The sequence below is a fragment of the Panthera onca genome, chromosome D4 (genome assembly GCF_046562875.1).
Source record: "Panthera onca isolate mPanOnc1 chromosome D4, mPanOnc1 haplotype 2, whole genome shotgun sequence".
Taxonomy (NCBI): Eukaryota; Metazoa; Chordata; class Mammalia; order Carnivora; family Felidae; genus Panthera; species Panthera onca.
The window spans coordinates 43357304-43379169 of record NC_138351.1 but is presented as its reverse complement, the minus strand read 5'-3'; the positions used below and the strand labels follow the sequence as shown (position 1 = coordinate 43379169).

The 21866-nt window shown below is 40.4% G+C and overlaps 1 protein-coding gene across 1 annotated transcript in view; it reads right to left on the bottom strand.

Annotated features, from left to right (window-relative positions):
* Window positions 1-5775: 5775 nt before the first annotated feature.
* Window positions 5776-21866, bottom strand: part of SH3GL2 (SH3 domain containing GRB2 like 2, endophilin A1) — a 212152-nt gene continuing 196061 nt past the window's right edge. Inside the window, exons 4-9 of the mRNA XM_060609695.3 lie at window positions 15238-15381; window positions 14283-14416; window positions 12295-12453; window positions 10617-10720; window positions 8935-9065; window positions 5776-6869 (exon numbers count right to left, since the gene is read on the bottom strand). Coding sequence (XP_060465678.3) covers window positions 6670-6869; window positions 8935-9065; window positions 10617-10720; window positions 12295-12453; window positions 14283-14416; window positions 15238-15381 — 872 coding nt within the window. The 3' untranslated portion in view covers window positions 5776-6669. The remainder of the gene's footprint in view (window positions 6870-8934; window positions 9066-10616; window positions 10721-12294; window positions 12454-14282; window positions 14417-15237; window positions 15382-21866) is intronic.

Here is a 21866-nt window from a genome sequence, read left to right as displayed (position 1 = left end):
CTTTTCTGTCATCAGCTTGAGGAAACACTGGGACGCTGTGGGTTTGCAACATCACTCTGAGGGTGGAAACACACGCCAAATGTTACCTCAACAATCGATAAATGTGAATGTCCCAAAAAAAAAAATCAAAGAAAAAAAGAGAAAAAGTCAGAAAACAGCTGGCTTCGTATTTAAAACATTTTAATGTAGACTAGCACTTCCCAAACTTGCCTGGATCTGAGAATCACTTGGGAAGCTTGCTAAAAATACTGACACAGACACTCTAGGGCATGTCTATGTGGCCACCCTCACACAATTGAAGTGGGACTTCTCAGCTCTGCAGCAAAATGCCTGGATTTCCCAACCATCATTCTCCACAGAGAGTTCTGTTCGGTGTTTGGGCACAAAGAACAATTTCACTGGGGAAAATAACTGATGAATGCATCCACGTTTTGTCCTTACTCTCAATACCAAAGGCAGAGCCGAAATACCAGGAAGCAGCTGACTCTTCATAAGTTCATCTCGTGGAGCGGTAGTACTTCAACTACAGGCCAGGGACCAGGAATTTACTAGACATGGAAATTCCCAGCCTCCATGGCAGACCTCTGGGGGCGGGGCCCAGGCATTTGTTTTAACAAGCTTCGCGTGATTCTGATACCTGTGAACTTTAGCAGCACCATAGTAGACTGTTTCCTAAACCTTTCTGATGGGAGATACCGAATCAGGCCCCTCTGTGGGCAATGTGATTCTGAGAAGTTGGAAGGAGACCTGGAAGGGGGATTTGTGTAGGGACCCTCAGGCCACGCTTATCTTTCAGTTTAGGAGACTCTAGGCACGGTTTGGATTTCTTCACCTCCATGAATTGTGGTAAAGGCAGATGTTTCATGAGATACATGTTAAGAATCACTGGTGGAGCTTCTGCTAAACTCAAGCCCTTTCCTAAACTCTCATCACTCACCATATTGGGACAGGCGGTAGAGGAGTAAATAACATGTCCTGGCCTCCTGCAGTCGAGTGACTTAAATGGAGAAGGGGTAACTTCCATGAAAACGGCTCTGTGCCCAGGGATGCAGAGTGCTAGTGCTGCAGCTCGGGTCCTTGGCAAAGACCCAGCACCGAGCCCAGGTACAGAGGACTCCAGGAGCACTTTCTAGCAAACCACAAGTGCTTGCTGGAGAAAAGTGAGGCCCAGAATCAGAGCCCCTTCCCCACAGGCAGAACTGAGGGAGCAGTGCCTGCCACTTGTGCTGGGAGCCTGGGCAGCACCCATACTTAACTTGCTTCAGGAAAACAACGGAATGCGATGTTTCTTTTAACAGGCACACATGGAACGATTTTAAGAAAACCAAAACACCAGCAGGGAAATAAAGTGTGAAAAATGTTGCTTTTAACATGCTGCTTCTACCTTCTGCTTTATCTCCTACATCTCAAATTCTATAAAGCCTTTTATAAGACCTTATAGTCTCTTTATTTCACCCCATCAAGCAGCTCACCATTTCTTTGTCTTGCTAAAATAATCACGTAACATTAGTAAACTTTTTCTTTTATAAGCTCTAAATTCAGGAAACATCAGACCCTACTTTGGATAAACAATCAACCTGTTTACAGAGCTTTCTTCCAGTATATCAATCCTAAAGAGCTATATGTTTAAGGTTTAAAACCTTAGTCTTCAGTCAAAATTATATATATTGAGTTTAGCAGAGTGCTTGCTTTGGAATAATAAATAATGATGGCTCCCATTTCCTCTGCCTTCAATTACAAGCATCATCTTATAAAAGTGTTGAATGTGCCTGATTTCCTGGTGTGAAAAGGATAGGAAATTCAAACACAGCTATAAATACAAACACCAGTTATTGCTTAAAGGGCACTAAAAGCCTGCACTGCCGATAGATCCTGCCAGATGAAGAAAGAAATCTACAGTTTGCCCACCCGGAATATAAAGAAAGAACAATTCCTGATTTTAATGAATGCTGAAAACATTTTTTTTCAGGTGACACACTGAAGTGTATATGAACCCCTTGTTTCTGAGACCACGTCTGCCAGGAGGAAAAAAAAAAAAAAAAAAAAAGAAGCCGCCAGATTGCAGAGATGCCTCCAAATATCTTTTCATTTTCCAGATATTTAAACTTCATTCTCCACTGTCTACTGTAGACATGTCATTTCTTGTTTGAAGGAAGTTACCTCATTCTTAGTCTTGGGCTAATATCAGCACCTAATCACACAGGGTGATACAAAATAGTCCAGGGTTGGGCGCCTGGGTGGCTCAGTCAGTTGAGCATCCTACTTCGGCTCAGGGCATCATCTCACGGTTTGTGAGTTCTACCCCGCATCGGGCTCTGTGCTGACAGCTCAGAGCCTGGAGCTTGCTTTTCATTCTGTGTCTCCCTCTCTCTCTGCCCCTCCCCCACTCACACTCTTTCTCTGCCTCTCAAAAATAAAGAAACATAATAATAATAATAATAATAATATAGTCCAGGGTTCCTTTCTGAGAAAATGGTACTGTGATCGGTGGTGCTCTCCATTCTTCTGCCTCCGAAGCTAACAACCTGCTCCACTCCTGTCAAGAATCACAGCTCCCGTCTCAAGGGGAAGGCCGCCATGATTTAGGCATACGTGATAGCTAAGTGGCATTCAAAAGCCTCATCTTTAAGTTCTTAGCATTCATTGGGCCCTTTAAAAAATAACCTTGTTCTTTTCTTTGACAGCTCCTTTAATATGGGAGCTCATAACAGGTCCTCAGTAGCTGGGCCTAGGAATTGACAGTGTGGTCACATCTCCATGTAGCCTTGTTAAGTCTTCACCCACCATCACCCAGAGTTATAAGCGGAAGCTTTGGGCTGCCACTCTCTTCAGAAGGACTTAATGCTGAAGTCCTCTAAGTCCTTCCTATGTCATTATTGCCATCCCCATAGGATCAGGCAGTCTGCATACTAGTTCTTAATTTGGTTAATAAGATGGCCTCAAAATATGAGCCTTGAAAGTGCCCCCATAGTTCCATCCAGACCACGAGAAGCTGTCTTGAAAACACAGTCTTGAGAGAATCCTGGTTGACTAAGCCCTGGCTCAGCCTTTGCAGAATAGGACTCAGCACGTTCCAGGATATATGTTATAGACCATATGGTCTCAAGAAAATCTCAATTCTTGGTCATGTCATTCTTACTGTCTACTTATTTATAGCAATGGGAAAATTTTCTCTTTAAGACCCATCAGACCCATAAGAAAAATAAAATGGGACAGTTGCCTCACTGAACTTCTTTTCCTTTCTCATTCCATCTAGTTTAGTTCTGCTTCTGTTTCCACTTCAGTTAGTTTATTCTGTGATTAGTCTTAGAACAAGTGTTTGGGGTAGGTCCAACATCCCCAGTGGTGGTCCACAGAGTTGCCTGCTCATTTCAGTATTTCACTTTTGTAAAAAGGCATTTACTATACTCCAATAAAAATAAGGAATTCAGGTGGTTCTGAATCTAGTGAGTATATTATTAATGTTTTCTAAGACTCCCTCAAATATTAAGTTCTTCCTGGAAACTGGGGTCATGATACTTTTGTTTCATTCGATATTGACTCATGAGATTACTCTATTTGGTGCAAGGTCTTGCTATTAGTTTCCATTTGAATGTACAGAACTACGATTACACAGGTATGGTCATATCTGAATGTGTAACATTACAAACAATGGAGTGCCTTACTGGCTCAATATGGTTGAATGCACGTGTCTCTTTCTGGACTCACTGTTCTGTACAGATCATCTTTTTTCCTATCATGGCATCAGTAGCACACTATATTAATTACTGTAACTTTGTTTTATATCTAGGAAGTGTAAGTCTTCCAAATTTGTTGTTGATCTTCAAGAAGAAATATCTCTTTGCATTTCCACATAAATTTTATGTTTGTCAATTTTCACACATTAAAAAAAAAAACAAAAACAAAAACAAATTTCTTGAGATTGTAGTTGAAACCACCCTAAATGCATGTCAATTTAGGGAGAAATGACATCTTCACAATGCTGAGTTTTCCAACCTAGAAACACAGAGTATCTCTTCACTTTTTAAGGTTTTTATTTTTCCACAAGCATGTTTCATAATTTTCTGTACAGAGATCTTGTATAATTCTTGGTAGATTTATATCTATGGATTTGACTTTTTGCAAATGATTTTTTAAATTCCTTTTTTCTAATTGATTACTGGTATATAGAAATAAAGTGATTTTTTTTAAGATTGATGTTATATTCAGTAACTCTATTAAATTAACTATTAATTCTAACAGTTTACCTGTGGTTTTTCTGTATTTTCTCCATTCATGTCACAGGTAACTGTTTTTAAAACCGTTTTTAAAAAATTATTTGTGGGTGGGAGGGGGGCTAGATGGGTGATGGGTATAAGGAGGGCACTTGTGATGAGCTATCGTATGTAAGTGAAGAATCACTGAATTCTACTGCTGAAATTAATATTTCACTGTATGGTAAACTTTAAACTAAAAAAATAGTTAAACCCACAGAAGTTAATAAATAAAGGCCTTAACCACAAGAAAAAAGAGATTCTTTCTCTCTCTGCCCCTCTACTCCACTTGCGCTCTAAAAACAAACAAATAAAAGAAAAAAAAAGAATTGATCTGTAATACTCTAACTCATGTAGCTGGCAAAAAATATTATTTTTATGTTAGAGCAGTTCACACATAGAACTCAGTATTTTAGATTAAAACTGTTCATGTTAGATCAGAACACCTACTAGACTATTGGCCTCAGCATGGAAGAATACAAATGCACCCAATATATTAAAAAACATGTTTATTTTCTCAGAAGATCAGGAAATACATATTCTGTAGGCACTACTCCCCTACCTTACCACCCCTGCCCCCTGCCCTGACACAGAGAAAAGAATGCTGGCTTTGGCCAATCTATATTTCCCTAGTTCTTTCTCTTTAAGCATGAAAGACAAGAAAAGACTGGTTGAAATGACATATTTTATTTGTCTCTCTGGACATTATATTCTTCTGATATCACCAGTGAGGATATCTCGCATGACTTCTAGAAGACTTCCTCTCCCCACTCCCTTATCCTCTCTCCCGAATCGCCTTCTTCCTAGGGCTACCCAGAAGCTCCCCATGTCCAGGGTAGGTCACTTCTCACTAAGGAGACTTCCCTTGCTCACAGGGAGGGAGATCTGAGGTGGCAAGCGGGTCTGGTCTGGCTGCATCAGACGACAATGGAGACTGAAAGAAGACCCAGTCCACCCACTGTCAGACCCACCAGAACAACAGACACAAAATAAAGCACCAGGGCCTCTGGTTCTGTCTTCAGCAATATTTATTGGAAACGGCGATGCTTCCTGTGGTAAGAGGTTTATACATTAAGCAGTAAGATTTGCCTTTCACTCCACATGACCCACTACCGCAGGCAGCACATCCGAAGCAGCACATTAAACCTCTGAAAGAATCTGTACAGCTAGATAAATAGAACTCTGGATACCTAACAGGACTTAATGACTGATACCAAAAAAAAAAACCCAGAAGAACAAAAAACCACTCATAAGCTTACACACGGCACTGTACACACAACACGAAGATGGAACAGAAGGGACAGAAAGAAAAGTAATGACTGAGTTGGGAAAAACTTTTGCATCTGCAGCCACACATCTTACTTAAACTGCTAAGCACAAAAATCATCTTTATTTGGTCCTCATTGAGGGCAGAATATGCACAAATGATGTTCAAAGAACACAAGGTGGAAGTGGAAACGAAAGACAATTGCTGTTTCTTGGTCTAGGAACTAGTGGAAAAATGGTTTCTTGTGTTTTTCTCCTTGTGTCTCTGTGCCAAACGGACTCATGAAACATGTAATTCATAAATAAAACTGAAGTGAAGTGATTTTTGTTCCCTCTTCCCTGTACCTTCAGAAATGGCCTAAATATATACATCATTTCTCTGCAGCAAGAAATTTAAGCTTGGAAACCAGATGTCTTCCCAATTCCTCATAATGGAGAGTCTCTTCTCTTCAGCCCCTCTCACAATATGCTGATTGCCAACTGTCACCGTAGTACTTAGAAATAACAGCGGGAGTCCCCCTCTGGCTTTATTAGCAGGGTGAGAAGAAAACTTGCTGTCCCTCAGAAACACGCATATGTGAGAGGAACAAAGGTGACAGTTTTCAGAAAAGGTTTTTAACTCGCACTCAACACTTTCCTACCTATAGCATCAAGGGACTAATTCATTCAGACCAGAAGACAAGTTGCTGGTGAGGGAGGCTTTCTTCCACAATTCTGTGACTCACATATTTGGGAGGGGCAATGTGAAAGCAAGAACTTTCTCCTATTGAAACGGAGAACCTGAGACCTTGAGATGGCCCCTGGGTGATAGACAGTACCTTCAGTAGGATGTTTTTTCTGTGATGTGGCTCATGGTCATATTCTAAAAAGCCACAACCTCCTGAGAACTGTGTAAACAGCAGTTCCATGACTACTGGCTGGTCTCAGATGGTGTTTAAAAAGCACATGCCATGCCCACCAGCCTAAGAAGATACCACCCATCACCATGACTCTTGTGGGATCACACAAGTCAACCAAAGATACTCGGTGGGGCTTGATGACCTGGACCACTGCGGCCTGCACTTGGGATGTGTTGTAAGCAGCATTACCAAAGCAGTGGTTAAACTTAACTATCTGGGTCAAGAGGAGGTAAGCCTGCCAGCCTAACATCCTAATGAGGCAGGGCAACCAGAATCTCCACATAGTTGATGGGGAAGAAGCCTGACTGGCCATGAAGCATCCCCTCATACCAGTTCTCATCAATTTGGTTAGTGAGTGTGATGATATCACCCTCTTTAAAACCCAACTCCCCTTCATTTTCAGGTTCAAAGTCGTACAGAGCTCGGCAGCAGGGCTGATCCATTGGGGCACCTGGAAGTGAAAGCAGGAGAGAAGAACACAGAAAGACAAGGGGTATTTAAGTCACATATCTACCACCTGCTGCACCTGCCCGGCTTGCTGTCCCCCTTGATTCCTCCCTCACTCCTCTTCCTGCTGAAGCTTCCTCTTGCGGCTCATGCCGAGTCCACTGCATGGCATCTGCTCTTTACCAGTCTTCAGAAGCTTTCTCAGATTTCTGGAAGTTGTTCGATGCCTGCTTCCACGTCCAGTATGAAAAATAGCCTCATCTACGTTTGTAACACATGCGCCACAGTCCATCAAGTTTTGCCTTCCTGACGATGTCCAGAGATGGGAGACCCAGTGACTTAGGGAGTTTTAATGAGATTTAGGTCAATAGTATAACAAGGCCAGAACCCTTTCCATGTTAGCATTTTAAAATCTCTGCCCATGTGAAAGAGTCAAGTTAATTACATGAAGAATGCTTGGCAACCTCAGAATAACAGTGCAGTTTTCACTTTTGAAAGATAAAGACTCCAGCCTCTGCGAAACTGCTGTAATGTGGTGAAAACAAAACAATATAAGACACTGGGTTCAAGTTCATATTCTGGGTGACCTTGCACAAGGCACTTATTTCCCTTTCAGTTTCTTTGTCTAACATTAGAATTCACAGCAGAACTTACTCCACACTACTACTGTGGCTATTAACTGAGATCATGTAAAAATTATATAACTTTATAAATTGTTGCATATATAAACAATAGGAGTACATCAGAGTTCTGGCGTACAAAATATAATGTACTCTACCTTGAGTAAAATAATGAAGAATAGAATTGTATCTTAAAAGTGATCTGTTTTAAGTGAGCATATATATTTTATACAGCATGTATCCACATAGGCACATCAACTCAGACAAGTGCATACACCTCCCATGTCTTCTAGATGGCTTGAAAGGGAAACAACATAACCTATTTTTTTTTCACTTAAAGCAGAAAATGAGCAAGTCTCCGAAAAAAGGGTTAAACATGCGGTTGGCTTCTGAACAGGGAGAAGCAAACTAGTCACAACAGACATGACTAGTGCTTGTGGCCAGCTAGCTTCTAAGAGCCACTGCTGTTTATAATACCTGACCCTGGGGGCTCCGAGAAGCCAAGGGGAACGCAGAGGGCAAAGGGCGCTGACTGTCACCACACACCTGTTTTCCTTCATGGTCTCCTGAGAGCATCTCACAAAGCATTTCTTACCACAAAACATTAGCACTGGGCTACAGGGAAAATAGGAGACACTGCATATCTTTGAAGTCCACATCCAGTTTTAAGAGAGTTTCCACTTCTTCAACCAGGTAAATGTTAAGGTTGAAAACACCTCAAGCACAGGTTTTTACCTAATCCGTGTGTAGGGGGTGGAGAGCAATGGTGCCAACTGAAAGAATATATTACTGGGTATACATCAATATTCCTGATAGAAAATAAATTTTAGCTTTTACTGTACCAACCTCAGTTACACGGCATAATGAGTTGGTTGAAGGTTGCGGAAGGAGAGGAAGAGAGCAGATATTGAGATGAGAAATACATTCATCTACAAATATATTCAGCCATTTGCTCCCATGACTTAAGAAATCCAATTGGACATGTTCCTGGAGCTGCTGTCTGTGGGTTATAGGTGAGTGTATGTGGGCATGCCCTGCCAGGGGCATTTTCTCTCATGCATTCTGGAACACAGAGAGTAAAACAGGGGAAAAAAAGATGATATTGCTGGCACCAAATTGGCTCATTAAGGTGACAACACAAGAGAAGGTCCAAATCAAACGTGTTACTTAAGAGGTTAATGTGTGCTAATGATGGAGAGTGAGAGAAAAGGGGACAAAGAAAGCTTCCTAGAGGAGACAAGAGGGAAAAGGAGGAAAGAAATGATCAATGAGAAAAGAAGGAAGGAGTGCTTTGAAAGAGTTTCTACCTGACAAAACCATCCTGTAAGAAATGTATCACTGTACAGTTCTTGTGCAGCCCGACTGGACTGCGCCTAGAATTTACGGACAAGTGTCAATGGGAGGTGCCCAAGGCTCTTATAATGGGGTCTGCAGGTCTCAGCTCCTTACCTGCAGGTTTGGGTGTACTGGTGTGCGAGAGGCCCCCGTTGGGCTGAGTACTGTCTCCAGTCGGAAACTCCAGGCTCATTCGTGGTTTAGGCTGATATTCCCTTCTAGGCTGAGATGAAGCTTGCCTTATTCTGCATTAAAAAGAGAAGGGGGGGGGGGTGGATAAGAGTATGTAGCCAATTAAGAAGCAAAAAGAAAAGCAGTGATATCCAGGAAGGCTACCAATGTGGAGCAGGGAAAATTTCAAAAGAACCCATAGCCGTCTTATCTGTAGGGGGTCTCTGCTTTCAGTGGTGCCCCTCTGGTCATACCCTCACCATCTTCAACCTTTCTCTCAATCACTCCCTCATTTATTCAGAGCTCCCTGTGAAAATGTGCTGGGAACCCAAAAATGAATGAGACACAGCTCTTGCCCTCAAGCAGCTTATGGTGTGTAAGGGAGATGGAACATAACTGAGTACCATACACTGTGGTAAGTGCGGTTATGGAGATACATACAAAATGCTACAGGAACATGGGGGTGGGAGTGGGCAGGAGTCTACCTGCCCACAGAAAGGCTTATGGAAGGAGAGAAAACACAGCTAAGAGTCATTTCCAGATGAACAGTCCTTTCCAGAAGAACTCAAGAGCTTGAAAAGATTTGGAAGGAGGAAATACCCTGAGAAGAGTGAGCAGTTTGAGATACAAGAAGGGGAAAGAAATGAGGGAAGACAGGAGGAAAGTGGAAAGGTGTAGACAATAAATATATTCCGTACACCCCCAAGTATTCTCCATAGTCTCAGATGCATATGGAGCAAAGTGTACAGATTTGCAAGGACAGGGAGAGGTTAAGATACGGTGACTGTAGAATGATACTGACTTTGAACATATTTCAGAGAGATAAAAGGAAAATGGCCCTTCTGCTCAACAGATGTCACAAAGACATATAATACTTCTTTAGTATGTCAAAGTGCATGCTTTTAGATCTTTCTCGAGGTTTCCAAGTGTTACACACATTTCCATGAAGGTGCATGGAGGAAAGCTGCACAATGTGACATGTGTTACAGTAAGGACCTCTGTCTAAGCTGTGCAGGTTGGGACCCTACAACTCCAGGGAGCCCCATTCACAAGACTACCATGGCCTCACAGTGGGGTGCACCTGAGGAGACGGAACAGGCACATGAAAGCTGTCCCTCTGATGGTGGAGGGTTCTTACATGGTGTGAAAAGATACAGGCTTTCAAACAGATTATGCCTGCCTGGCAAACCCTGGTTACACCACGGTGTGACCCTGGGCTAGTTACTTGATCTCCCTGGGCTCCCACCTTTAGGTGAAGCTAGTCATACTTAGTTTACAGAGCTGTTTCATAAGACGGGTGATGATATGCCTCCAGTATGCACATAGAGTATCTGCTCAGCAAATCACATCCATTATCCTCGGTAGCACCCGGCTTCCCATCTGTGGTGGCCAACACACAGTCCAAGCATTGGCTTCTCACAAACACAAGAGTACACTCAAGGGAACAAAGTAAAACAAAGCACAAGACCCGCAAAAGTCAAGACAAATAATCCACAAAGTGCCTATGCAGAATCAAAACTTTTGGCACAAGTTTTACTTCATATGGACTCCATTATTTCCATTTCTTTACCCATCATTTCATAGGAAGAAAATGGAAGTGTAAAATTCAGCAACTGTTGAGATACCTTTCTTCCAGTCTGACAGTGACTTGCTGCAGGATCTGGACCGCCTGCTTGTGGTATTCCAGCTGGGCTTGGACGAGCGCAGACAGCTGGCTCACCTGCTCGATCTGCAGGCCGATGGGGTGGGGGTGGGGGGGGGTGGGGAGACACACCTTAGTTACCAGGTTACCATCCTTAAGCAACCACTCCTGCCCCAGCACATATATGACAGAGCTGCCCTGACACACAACCCCAATCTCCAGCGCCAGGAGATATTTCAGGTTCCACATCAGTTAAGGATAAGAAGCATCCATATGCTTGGAAACACCAATACCACAAGAAGTAGTTAGGAATCCAACTGAAGATCACACACAACTCTCACTGAAAGTCTCATTCTTAGCTATAAACTTCCAGCTGGATTCGGCTAATTTTATTGATTTCTTATAGGAAAAAGATACATTGACCAAAGGACTCTTGGCTCCCTGTACTTTTCATGCTCTGTCAATATATTAGTGTTGTTAATAAAAATGTGATTACTGATTTGTCACAGGGGGCAGCATGGAGGTAGTGTGTTAGGATGGAAAACGTTTTGTCCTCTTTCAATCTATCTACAATGTAAAGAGGCTGGGTCAATGCTTGGGTGCATTTCAGCTCCAATATTCTAGGCATCCTCAGTTACTCTTCATTTTGTGTCTCAGGCTGTGACCTAGCTGAGTATTTCCCTCCAAGTCAGCAGAGGCAATGCTATTCCATAAGTTTTGGGGTGGAATGGGGCCCTGGGTGGAATGGGACCCTGGGAAGGAACACTGTGATTCAGGTCACACCTCGTGCCTAGAGCATCCTTCTTTAGCAGGCAGGTGGAACACCAGTTGTTTCACATAAACAAAAACCTACACTGTGTCTCTGGGTGGTGGGAAAATCCAGGTATGTTCAACACACCTCCCCTATCACCAGTCTGGGCAAATCGGGTAACTGATAAGCACATAAAGGCTCTGTAAACATCTTAGAAGAAGTTGGTCAGCAAATGATAGGGCCAGAGGTGGGAGTGAACAAGAGCTTGAAAGCTGTTTAGCAGGTTTTATTACATGAGCGGTCAGAAGTCCTCACGGCTATGAGGCTGAAAGGACTCAATGGAATATAATTTCTAAGGCCACAAATAATAATTTGGTGCTCTGGAAATGTAAAAATAGCTTTAAACTTCGTTATACATGCCCCCAAATACAGTATCTATGCTACAATCACCAAACTCAATTGAAATTAGTTTTTGAAAGAAAATATCAACTTTACTTCAAAATACAGAACATCTTAACCTATACTGGGACCCTCAACTCTAAATGCATTTTAGGTGATATTCTTTTATAATCTGAAGCCAATTTGCCAAATATTCCAACAAAGTATTTTAAGCTACTGAACCTTTACATGACTCATTAGAAAGATTCTTCATCTTCTCACCACTGGTAATTCTTTAAGGTCATTAGGAGTCAAACATCTAGTTAGATCAAACCATGATAATATAGAAAAAAACCTTACCATTTCTTGATCTACTTTATTTTTTTCAATTTTTTTAAAGGAAATAACTATCTGCTGAAGTTCTCACCACATAGTGTAATCAGATATGCACATTTTAAATTACATAACCCTTTAACATAATCTTGAGTCTCAACGGCAAGATTAAATTAGAAACCACAGGACAGTCACTCACATCCATCTCTAAGAGATTAAACATGCTTGACTCAGCAATTTCTTTAGATTCATCAAATTTCTCCAGAGCCTGACGGAGCTCTTCATCTGGAATCTTGCCTTGTCGTTTTTTCTTATAATCAAAGTCCAGGCGTCGACCCTCCAACTTCTTTAGATGATGCTGAAAAAGTCAAGGGCGGCAATATGCTTTGAAAGGATTCATGGAAAGGGCCTATTTTTAGTCTACTTCTCTGTCATGCCTATTAGCCTCCAAAATAAGACAGGCTAAGTTCTAAAATATCATGTTACCAGAAAAATAAAGAAACCTGCAACAGGGGGGCAAATGCTTCCAAAGGCTAAATGTGGAGAAGCATCTTTAAAAACAATTAAGAGTAAGAAAGAAATTGTGGGAATTACCAGTGCCCTTTATTTTCTCACCTTGCTGGGCCAAAACCAAGCTGGGCATGACAGCAGCTGGGAATATGTGCATACCGCCTCACATGTGGAAAACACTGCTACATAGAACCCACAAGTTCCCATCTTCAAGAGAAACGGTAGCTTGCAAGAAGGCAGGGGGAAAAACACTTCCCTTGAAAAGAAGTGAAAAAGACTGGCATTCTTGTTTTTTGAGTCCTAGAACATTAATGCTGGAAGGGACTTATCTTTGAGGAAATCAGTCTGTTAGAATCACATAAGTTGCTTATCAGAAATATGGATTACTGATCACCTACATTAACATATCCAGGGCCAGCGTCTAGTAATCTCTATCTTAACCCTTAGCCCTTGGTGATGTAGCTTTCAGGGAACCATTGATGAGTTTAAGTCTCCCATTTGGAAGATGATTAAACCAGTGGAAAAAACCTAACTCAGAAGGGACAATAGACAGGGTCTAATGCCCCCACAGTGCTCTTCAATCCCTCCGTGCATCCTTCCCCACTGCCTGGCCACCCAACGTCTGCCCAACACATCTAGTGACAAAGTGGGAAAGTCGTTTCCCACTGCTACAAAGTGTCTTTTGCAAAGAGCTGCAGTGTTGCATTACTAATGGGTGGGAGGAAACGCTAAACTTCCCTGATCCTGGGCGTGTATGGAAAGAAAGGGAGGGAGATGAAAACAGAGTTGGGAGGGGCAAAGAAATGAGAAGGAAAAGAGGAAGAAAAATATCCTAGACCTTCCCTTCCACTGTATACCCTGCCTGCAATCCACACCCTGATCCAAGTTAAATGTTTGCTCCTTTGGAAGGGATAGTCTTAAAACACACTTGAACTTGCAGTCAGGGTAGAGTATTGGAGGTGGGGTTAACATTGTAGATTTAGAGTGAGTCTGCCACTTCCTAACTGCAATCTTGAGCAAGTGATATGGGGGAGGAGACTAGAGAAAAAGCCTTCTAAGGGACTTCAAGCCGTAGATGACCACATTATAATAAAGTTAAATTTCAGAGAGGTTCCATAAATATTTGTTGAAGGAATGAATGAGTAAACATTATACACACAGATGGAGGCAAAGCCAGTTGAACTTCATTTATTTGGAAGAGCTCATTCTTCTCCATGTTTTATAAAGAGATAGTTGGTTATTCTTCCTCAGTCCTAACAATCATCATGAAAATAGGAAAACATGTGTTTATAGAATGATAGTATAGCTATTTACCTAAGCTAACAACGGATACATCTAACAACTGTTTTAGAGGGTGAAATCAGCCCAGAAAGACATAATTAATAACACTGGATAGTATCAGGGAAGGATATTATTCTTCTGGAGAAAAAAAAAAAAGCTTGAAAAACCTGAAGACTGAATGTGGAAAAGTCAAACGTAATATTCATAACAGGCCCAATCATAATAGTGGGGCAAAAGAACTGCATTTCCGATTAATCTCAATTTGTCTAGCTGGGTTGTTTTTAATTCAAACCTGACCGCACACGATAAGCTTAAAACAAAAGTTTTGTGAAGAAAAAGGACACGTACATCTGCACATTCAAACTGCTTGCTTCCTAAAGGACTGGTTGCAGATACCTGAATTTCTCTCAGATCTTTGTCATGAAGGTTCTGAAGGGGGTCAATGAAGTTTTGCTTCACTTCCATGTCCAATGAGTCTTTCACCTCCGAGAGCTCCCGCATGGCCTCCCCCACTTCACCAAGGGCTGGGCCTGGAAGGGGAGAATGAGTCTGTTTCATGTTAAAGAACAAAGGTGAAATGTATATGCAGTCATAGGGCCACCACAGGTGAAAACCCAGGGACTACTGCCTGTCTTGTGAGGACAATGGAGACGAGAGGCCATTACATAATGCCCTCTAGAGAGCACTGTGTTTCCACCTAAGACAGTTCATACAGTACAAATTCAATGCTACCAAGGGGGAGGTATCTCTTATTATGAAGAACATAACATTTTGTTTTTCCTTTAAAAAGCAATTTTGGAAGCTCTCTACCCTCCCTTGTCAGTACAGGCTTTCCCTAATAGGGAACCTGTTTAAGGCCAATGCATTTAGCAGAAGCAAATATAAGGAACAGACATTTATTTGCTGAGACTTCCCATCATGAAGAAGTGAAAACAGAAGTGTTTAGTATGGTGACTGAGTCGGACAAGAGAGGGGTGAAGGAATTCATCTGGGGTGGTAGATCTCAGAGAAAGCTCATGGGGCAAGGTGTTACATCATACAGACTGTTCCCTCTGCCCTAATATTCAGTTATGTCAGACACACTCCACAGTGAGCTTCCAGGCATCTGGATGTGTTCACCAGCTACTGTAAAGATTAGGATCTCATCAGGGAAAAAGAAAATAACTAAAACCTCTAAGACAAATCACACTAAACATGAAATGACTCTGAAGACAAATTTTTGGCCCATGTATATAAGATGTAAAACAGAATCAAAATATAAAATGGTTTGAATAATTTCCTGCAGCGTCTTACTGGCACTAAGTCCCCACGGACAAATGAAAGAACGTAAGTGTGAGAAAGCACACATTACCAAAGTTGCAATCATCTCCAAGCTCTCTTCCAAACTTGAGCATGGCCTCTGCCAGCAGTGCTTCTGCCTGGGGATAGCCTGGCCCTTTCTCCTGGCCACGGATTTTTGACATGGTGTTGATCATGCTGAGTTTAGCTCTGGAAGCTGGAGGCAAAGAGATCACAGACGTTCACAGTAGGCAATGTGATATAGCAGAGACAGGGCCGGATGGAGAATCAGGCCTTAACTGGCCCATAAACCAGCTCAGCTATGGACAATTACATCTGCACCTTCCTAGCTTTGGTGTCTTCATCTGTAATATGCGGAGGCTGGCCTACAGATTGATATAAACAGACTTTTTTTTTTTTAAATCACCAAACTTTCCCTTTCTTTCAATATCTTACAAGGAACTTAATAGAAAAAGCAAAGCTCTTCTGGGTGGAGATCCTACCCTCATGTGGTCTCCATCTTCCTGTGTACTTTTCCAATCCTCTCTTCACTGTGGTGGCTCTGGCAGTACCTCTGTGGAGCTGGGAGGCCCCATGGGAAGCATTTTGAAAACTACTAAATTATGTATTCTCTAAGTTTTAGGATTCAAGTTTATATTTCAATTCTAGGAGTCTACGGACAAAAGTAGGAAATTAATTGTTAATTCTTGCCATGGGAGCCTTATGCCAAATTTTACTTACACCCATTTTTTCAAAATCACTGTTCAACTAAAATTCTGATGGTAAACAGACCCATGAACAACAGAAATACTGAGTTCATTAAAAAGACTTAATCACTTCCCTAGAACATAATGGCTTCTGAGAATTAGTTTCATGCCACAAAGACAGCACTTCAATTTCTTTTTTGCTATTGTTTTTATAAAAGATGCTTAGAAGCAACTCCAGTTTTCCTGGAAGAAAAAGTTTTTCTAACACAGTGTTAAAGAGAGTTTCTTGATGCTAGGATACTAGATTTCCTCAGGTTCATTATTAGAGTTGGGCTGTACATTAGCCTAGGATTGTGCCCAGGATCCCATCTGCATGGAAACCCCTGAATGAACCACTGCCAAAGACACTTCCAGCATTATCAGTGGCCGATATTTAATCTTGAACATTTGTTTCAAATAGTTTTTAAAAAGTTTTTATTTCAACTCTAGTTAATACATAGTGTTATATTAGTTTCAGATGTACAATATAGTGATTCAACAGTTCCCTATAACATCCGGTGCTCATCACAACAAGTACACTCCTTAATCCCCATCACCTATTTAACTCACTGCCCCCTCCATCTCCCCTCTGGTAACCATTAGTTTGTTCTCTACAGTTAAATCTGTTTCTTGGTTTGCCTCTCTTTTTTCCCCCTCTATTCATTTGTTTTATTTCTTAAATTCCATATATGAGTGTAATCATCTATTTGTCTTTCTCTAACTGCCTTATTTTGCTTAGCATAATACTCTCTAGTTCCATCCACATCAACGCAAACGGCAAGATTTCATTCTCTTTTATAGCTGAATAATATTCATATATATCACATCTTTTTTTCTCTCAGATCTAGGGTTAGGGATAGGGCCAGGGTGAGGGTATGTGCCTGGTATCCTGCAGGTCAGGTCCCTACAGAGGGTGTTAGGGTTAGGGGTTAGGCTTTAAGGGTGAGGGTAGGGTTAGGGCTAGGGTTAAAGTATGTGCCTGGTATCCTGCAGTTCAGAGACCTCTCCAGAGGATAAAATCCTGAATTTATGCTAGAATGGGAATAGACATGTGAGCCATCTATTGAGCTGAGGCAAGGTGGTATTTAAGTTTTTAATTCCAGATAGCTAATATACAGTGTTGTATAGTTTCAGGTGTACAATATAACAATTTAACACTTCCATATATCACAAATAGGCTTTTATTTAAATTTGGGATTCCAAGGTCAAAACTGGAGATGAGGAGAGTTATCACGAGAGGACTCTTCCCAGCCTAGCCCCAGGGGTATATATTATAATGAACAAGGAAGATATGGTGCCTCCCTTTAGGAAGTTTACAGTGAACTAAGGGGAGCATCTATTTTAAAACAATTAGAATGAAGTGCATATACTAAGTGCCATGGTGGGGGATTATAGCAAGTTACAGAAGTACAGCATCACCCCAGTCTGGGGGCAGAGGACATTGCAAAGAAGGGATTCTGGAGGGAAGTATCTTTAAGCTTAGAATCACATAGTGACTAGCAGTTAGTTGAGCTAACAGTATATGCAAAGCCTGGTGGTAACTGAAAAGAAAAAAAAAAAAAAAAATATATATATATATATATATATATATATATATATAATTCAAATTTTCCTTACTCTGCTTTTCAAAGTATATATGTGTTAATTTTCAAAAATTGAAATTGCTACATGGTCACACATTTTTGAGGGAACAGTATTATTAGAGCATATTTTCAAAGCCTTTTCCAAAATAAGTCATATCAGAGATCCCAGAAAGAACATGGTCCCTGCCCTCAGTGTGCTCACAGTACAGTGAGGTGTGAAATAAACAAACAGACAGTGGCAACAAACGTAAATGCAATGATGGCTAATGTGTACAAGGTACTGGGGGAGTACAGAGAAGAAGCCATAAAAGCGCAAATAAAAGTGAAATAAGCAAACATCAGACAATAAGAATTATAGAATGAATAGAAGGAAAGAAGATAAATGGAGGCCAATGAAATACAGTACGGAAACCACACATGGTAGTTAATCCCTTCAAATCCTGTTTTGACTACACTCTGAAGACTTACTCCTTTTACAAAAGTTGGTATTGATTTGTGCTTATAGCTTGGTTCTGTTAAAAGTTCTCTTGTGGTTAAGTAATGACCAGAAGTAATTGAAATGGTTTAATACTGTGGCTGATTTTCAAAGTCATCATTCTTATTCTTCTACTAATTACTTAAAAATATCTTGGAATTTTTCTACATTTTCATGAAAAGGGTAAAGAAAACCATACCTATTAGTTTGTTTCTTCAAATCCTCTAAAATATCTATTAATCCACATATTATTCTCCATACTTTGAAAAGGCTGGCTTTTAAATTCATTCACAAACTCCTTAAATATTTATCAAGAATCTCTAGTTAGTAAAATTTCTGTGTTCTTGAAAACGATCATCAGACCTCTGAATTCATCATCTTTAAATATAACATAATTGTATTTAAATGATTTTTTTAAAGCTGTATTTTAAGAAACAGAAAGTAAACCTGGAAAATACAAATTTCAGAGATTAGAATTCCTAGAGTATGGTCTCTTCTCTTTCAAATTATCTTTTTTCCTTTCTCATAAATTTTCTCATAAATTTTTACAATCTCTGAGGCTACAGCCCCATAATTACTGTTCCAGCTTTGCTATCCTACTTCAAGTTGCCCCCCACTGGGTTTACTGCTGAAACAGCTTGTCAACAGTAATCCCTCCCCTTGTCCATGGGAACAGGATCCTGGTATGCTGATGGGTGTATCTCCCAGATGGGTTAGCATAACCCCGTGTACACTGTGGATGTTTAACACATGCCCACTGAAGGAAGAATAAATGAAAGAATAGATTATCTTGAAAACTAGTAGAATATCATGGCAATGGTTTCCATAAGTAGACTCTGCTCACATCCATTGGCTCATGTGCCTAAGAGCCTATAAAAGCATAACAGAGAATGAGAACTAGAAAACTTGTTTCTTTTTGTTGAAAAATAAAAGATTTCTTTTAGGAGAGAAGGGAAGACATCTATCTGACTCAGCTTAGGATAGGCTTCTATACTGAAAACAAGACATTAGGGCCTGTCCACATAGTGAACAATGAGATTTCCTCTACCCACTTCCCCTAATTGTCCTGCAGAGAACTGGCAGCCAGGTTAGTACCTTCCAGGTAGGGAACTCGAAGATTTTTCTAGGGGGAATACAAATAATCCAAAAGAAGAGACCTACAGACACTGGTAGCTGTTAAGTACCCAATACACCAATCCAGGCTATTCAGCCTAGAAAGAAGCTATTACAGTTTATAAGCCCCCACTAACTCCCACACAGCTTTACTGCCCTACACTGAAGTGGAAAAATATAGACACCAACACCAGATTTTGAAAAAGGTTTCTAACATAAAGGAACCAAAATAAATAAGGCAATTACAGGAAACAAACCATTCTTGGAGGGAAAAATAACTATCATTAATATTCTCAGGTGTCTAAGACACTTTGTCCATGAAATAAAAAAAGAAACAAAGAAGAATTCTTAGAAATTAAAATATAATTTAAGTTTAAATACGAACTTAAGTAAAATATAAAATTAAAAATCATGGACACATAAAGTTGAGGCAAATTACCCAAAAAATCGTACAAAATTTTAAAACTAGAGAGAAAATCAGAAAGAAAGCATAAAATCAGGATCAGTCCAGGAGGTCTAATGACTGAATAACAGAAGTTCCAAAAAGAAAAAAACACAAAGAAATATAAGAGGAATAGATTCTTTTTAAAAGTTAAAGAAAATTTCTCAGAACTGATGAATGTGTGTTTCCTGATTGGAAGAGGCCACTGAATGCTTAACACAATGGATAAAAGGGTCCACGTGGAGGGCCATTAATATGAAATTTCACTGAGAACACAGAGAAGTTCCTAAAACCTTTCAGAGAGGAAAAAATAGGTTATATACAAATATCAAGAATTAGAAGGTAATTGAACATGAGAATATCATGAAAAACATGAGAAATTTCCACATAAACAATGGAGTGATGACTAAAAATTTCTTGAATAATATATAATTCTATATTCAAATTATCAATGAAGCATGAAGGTAGAATGATGACATTTTCAGACACACAAAGAAGGATTCTGATCATTTTTCTTCCCAAGCTAATGGAAGAGGCAGTCTACCAAAATGAAGGTGTAACTCAAGAAAAGGGACAGTACAGAATCTAAAAAAAGAGATCCAATACAAGGAAAGATGTAAAAATGATGACAAAAGGAAACCTCAAGATGGCTATTGCGCATCATGCACTAAGGGCAACTGTAGCTGATGCTACACATCATAACCAGGCCCACATAGCAGAGGAAGCCATGAGCTACAAGGGAGCTACAGACTCCCCATGATCCTCTATGGGGTCAAGTTACAGTTATCTACCACTGTACCTTGCTTTATAATGCACCCTTCTTTGGCTTCCCCTCTTCCCTACTTCCCTCAAGGTTTCCTGGAATCACTTCCCAAATCAAACCCTAGTGCTCATATCCTTGCCTCATGGACTGCTTCTGGGGGAACTCAAATTAGGACAACAAGCAATGCAGAATGCAACTTTAGATATCTCAAAAATAATGAACACCTGACATGTTTCAATATAATGAGAGAAGATTCACATATGTGGCAGAGGGTCTGGGAAAGAATGAAAGGTACACAAAAAGTGAAGAAAATGAGAAATAAAACAACTATTAACTCCACGAAAAATAAAAAGGTTGTACAAGAAAGGAAATATAATCATATTATTTTATATGTCTCAGCTCCATACAAGTTTATTACAAGGATGTAAAATGTAAATACTGAATACTAATTTAACAAAAATTATGCCACATACTGGTAATGAGGGAGGGGAAGGATGTGAAAGAATGGGAAGATAAGAGCAAACAATTCTCATCTTCCAAAGTAGGAATCAAACAGAAAACACTTAAAACTGGAAAACCAAGCAGGGAGCAACATAAACATGTTGTTTCAAGATTAGAAGTAAAAGCCAAAGAAAGAGCCAAAAGCATCTTGAAAGTGTTGTTTCTGGAAAATGGGTGAAAAAATGCAACTCCAAGGGCACTGTTTTTTGTAAAAAGCACTGTAAAATTATTGGACTATTTTTAATATGTACATGTATTACTTCCATTATAAATAATTAAATTTAAAATACTTCCCACTTCCTTCCCTCAGGAGACCTAATTTAGTGGCTGAACTGGGTAAGAAATACTCATGGTATCTTGACAATCTGGGCACTGCTCTAACTTCAAAGATCTTTCAGCCAGGGGCGCCTGGGTGGCGCGGTCAGTTAAGCGTCCGACTTCAGCCAGGTCACGATCTCGCGGTCCATGAGTTCGAGCCCCGCGTCAGGCTCTGGGCTGATGGCTCGGAGCCTGGAGCCTGTTTCCGATTCTGTGTCTCCCTCTCTCTCTGCCCCTCCCCCGTTCATGCTCTGTCTCTCTCTGTCCCAAAAATAAATAAAAAACGTTGAAAAAAAAAATTTAAAAAAAAAAAAAAAAAAAAAAAAAGATCTTTCAGCCAGAAAGTTTCATATTTTAATTAAGGAGAAAAGAACAGGAAAAGTTAATAAGGATTAACAAGTAAATGCCATTAGAAAACCATCAAAGAAAAGGGCTGGATGAGTCCACACCCACTTGATTTCTGGAAGCAATTGTATCCAGTCAACTTGAACCAGAAGAAGTAAAATTATGATGACCATAAAAGGCTGATCTTTTCCCTAAAAAGGGGTCCTATTGTTGTGTGCTCCATAAAAAGGCTGTTGATTTTTTGGCCTAATGTGGTAACTACTGGGAAAACTCAGAAAACTCTACTTCTAAGTCTTAGTTTAAATTTTTTTATATTCCTTTCTTCCCATTTCCAAGTCCTCTATTTTTAAATGTTTTTATTTATTTACTTTTTTGGGACAGAGAGAGACTGAGCATGAGCAGGGGAGGGGCAGAGA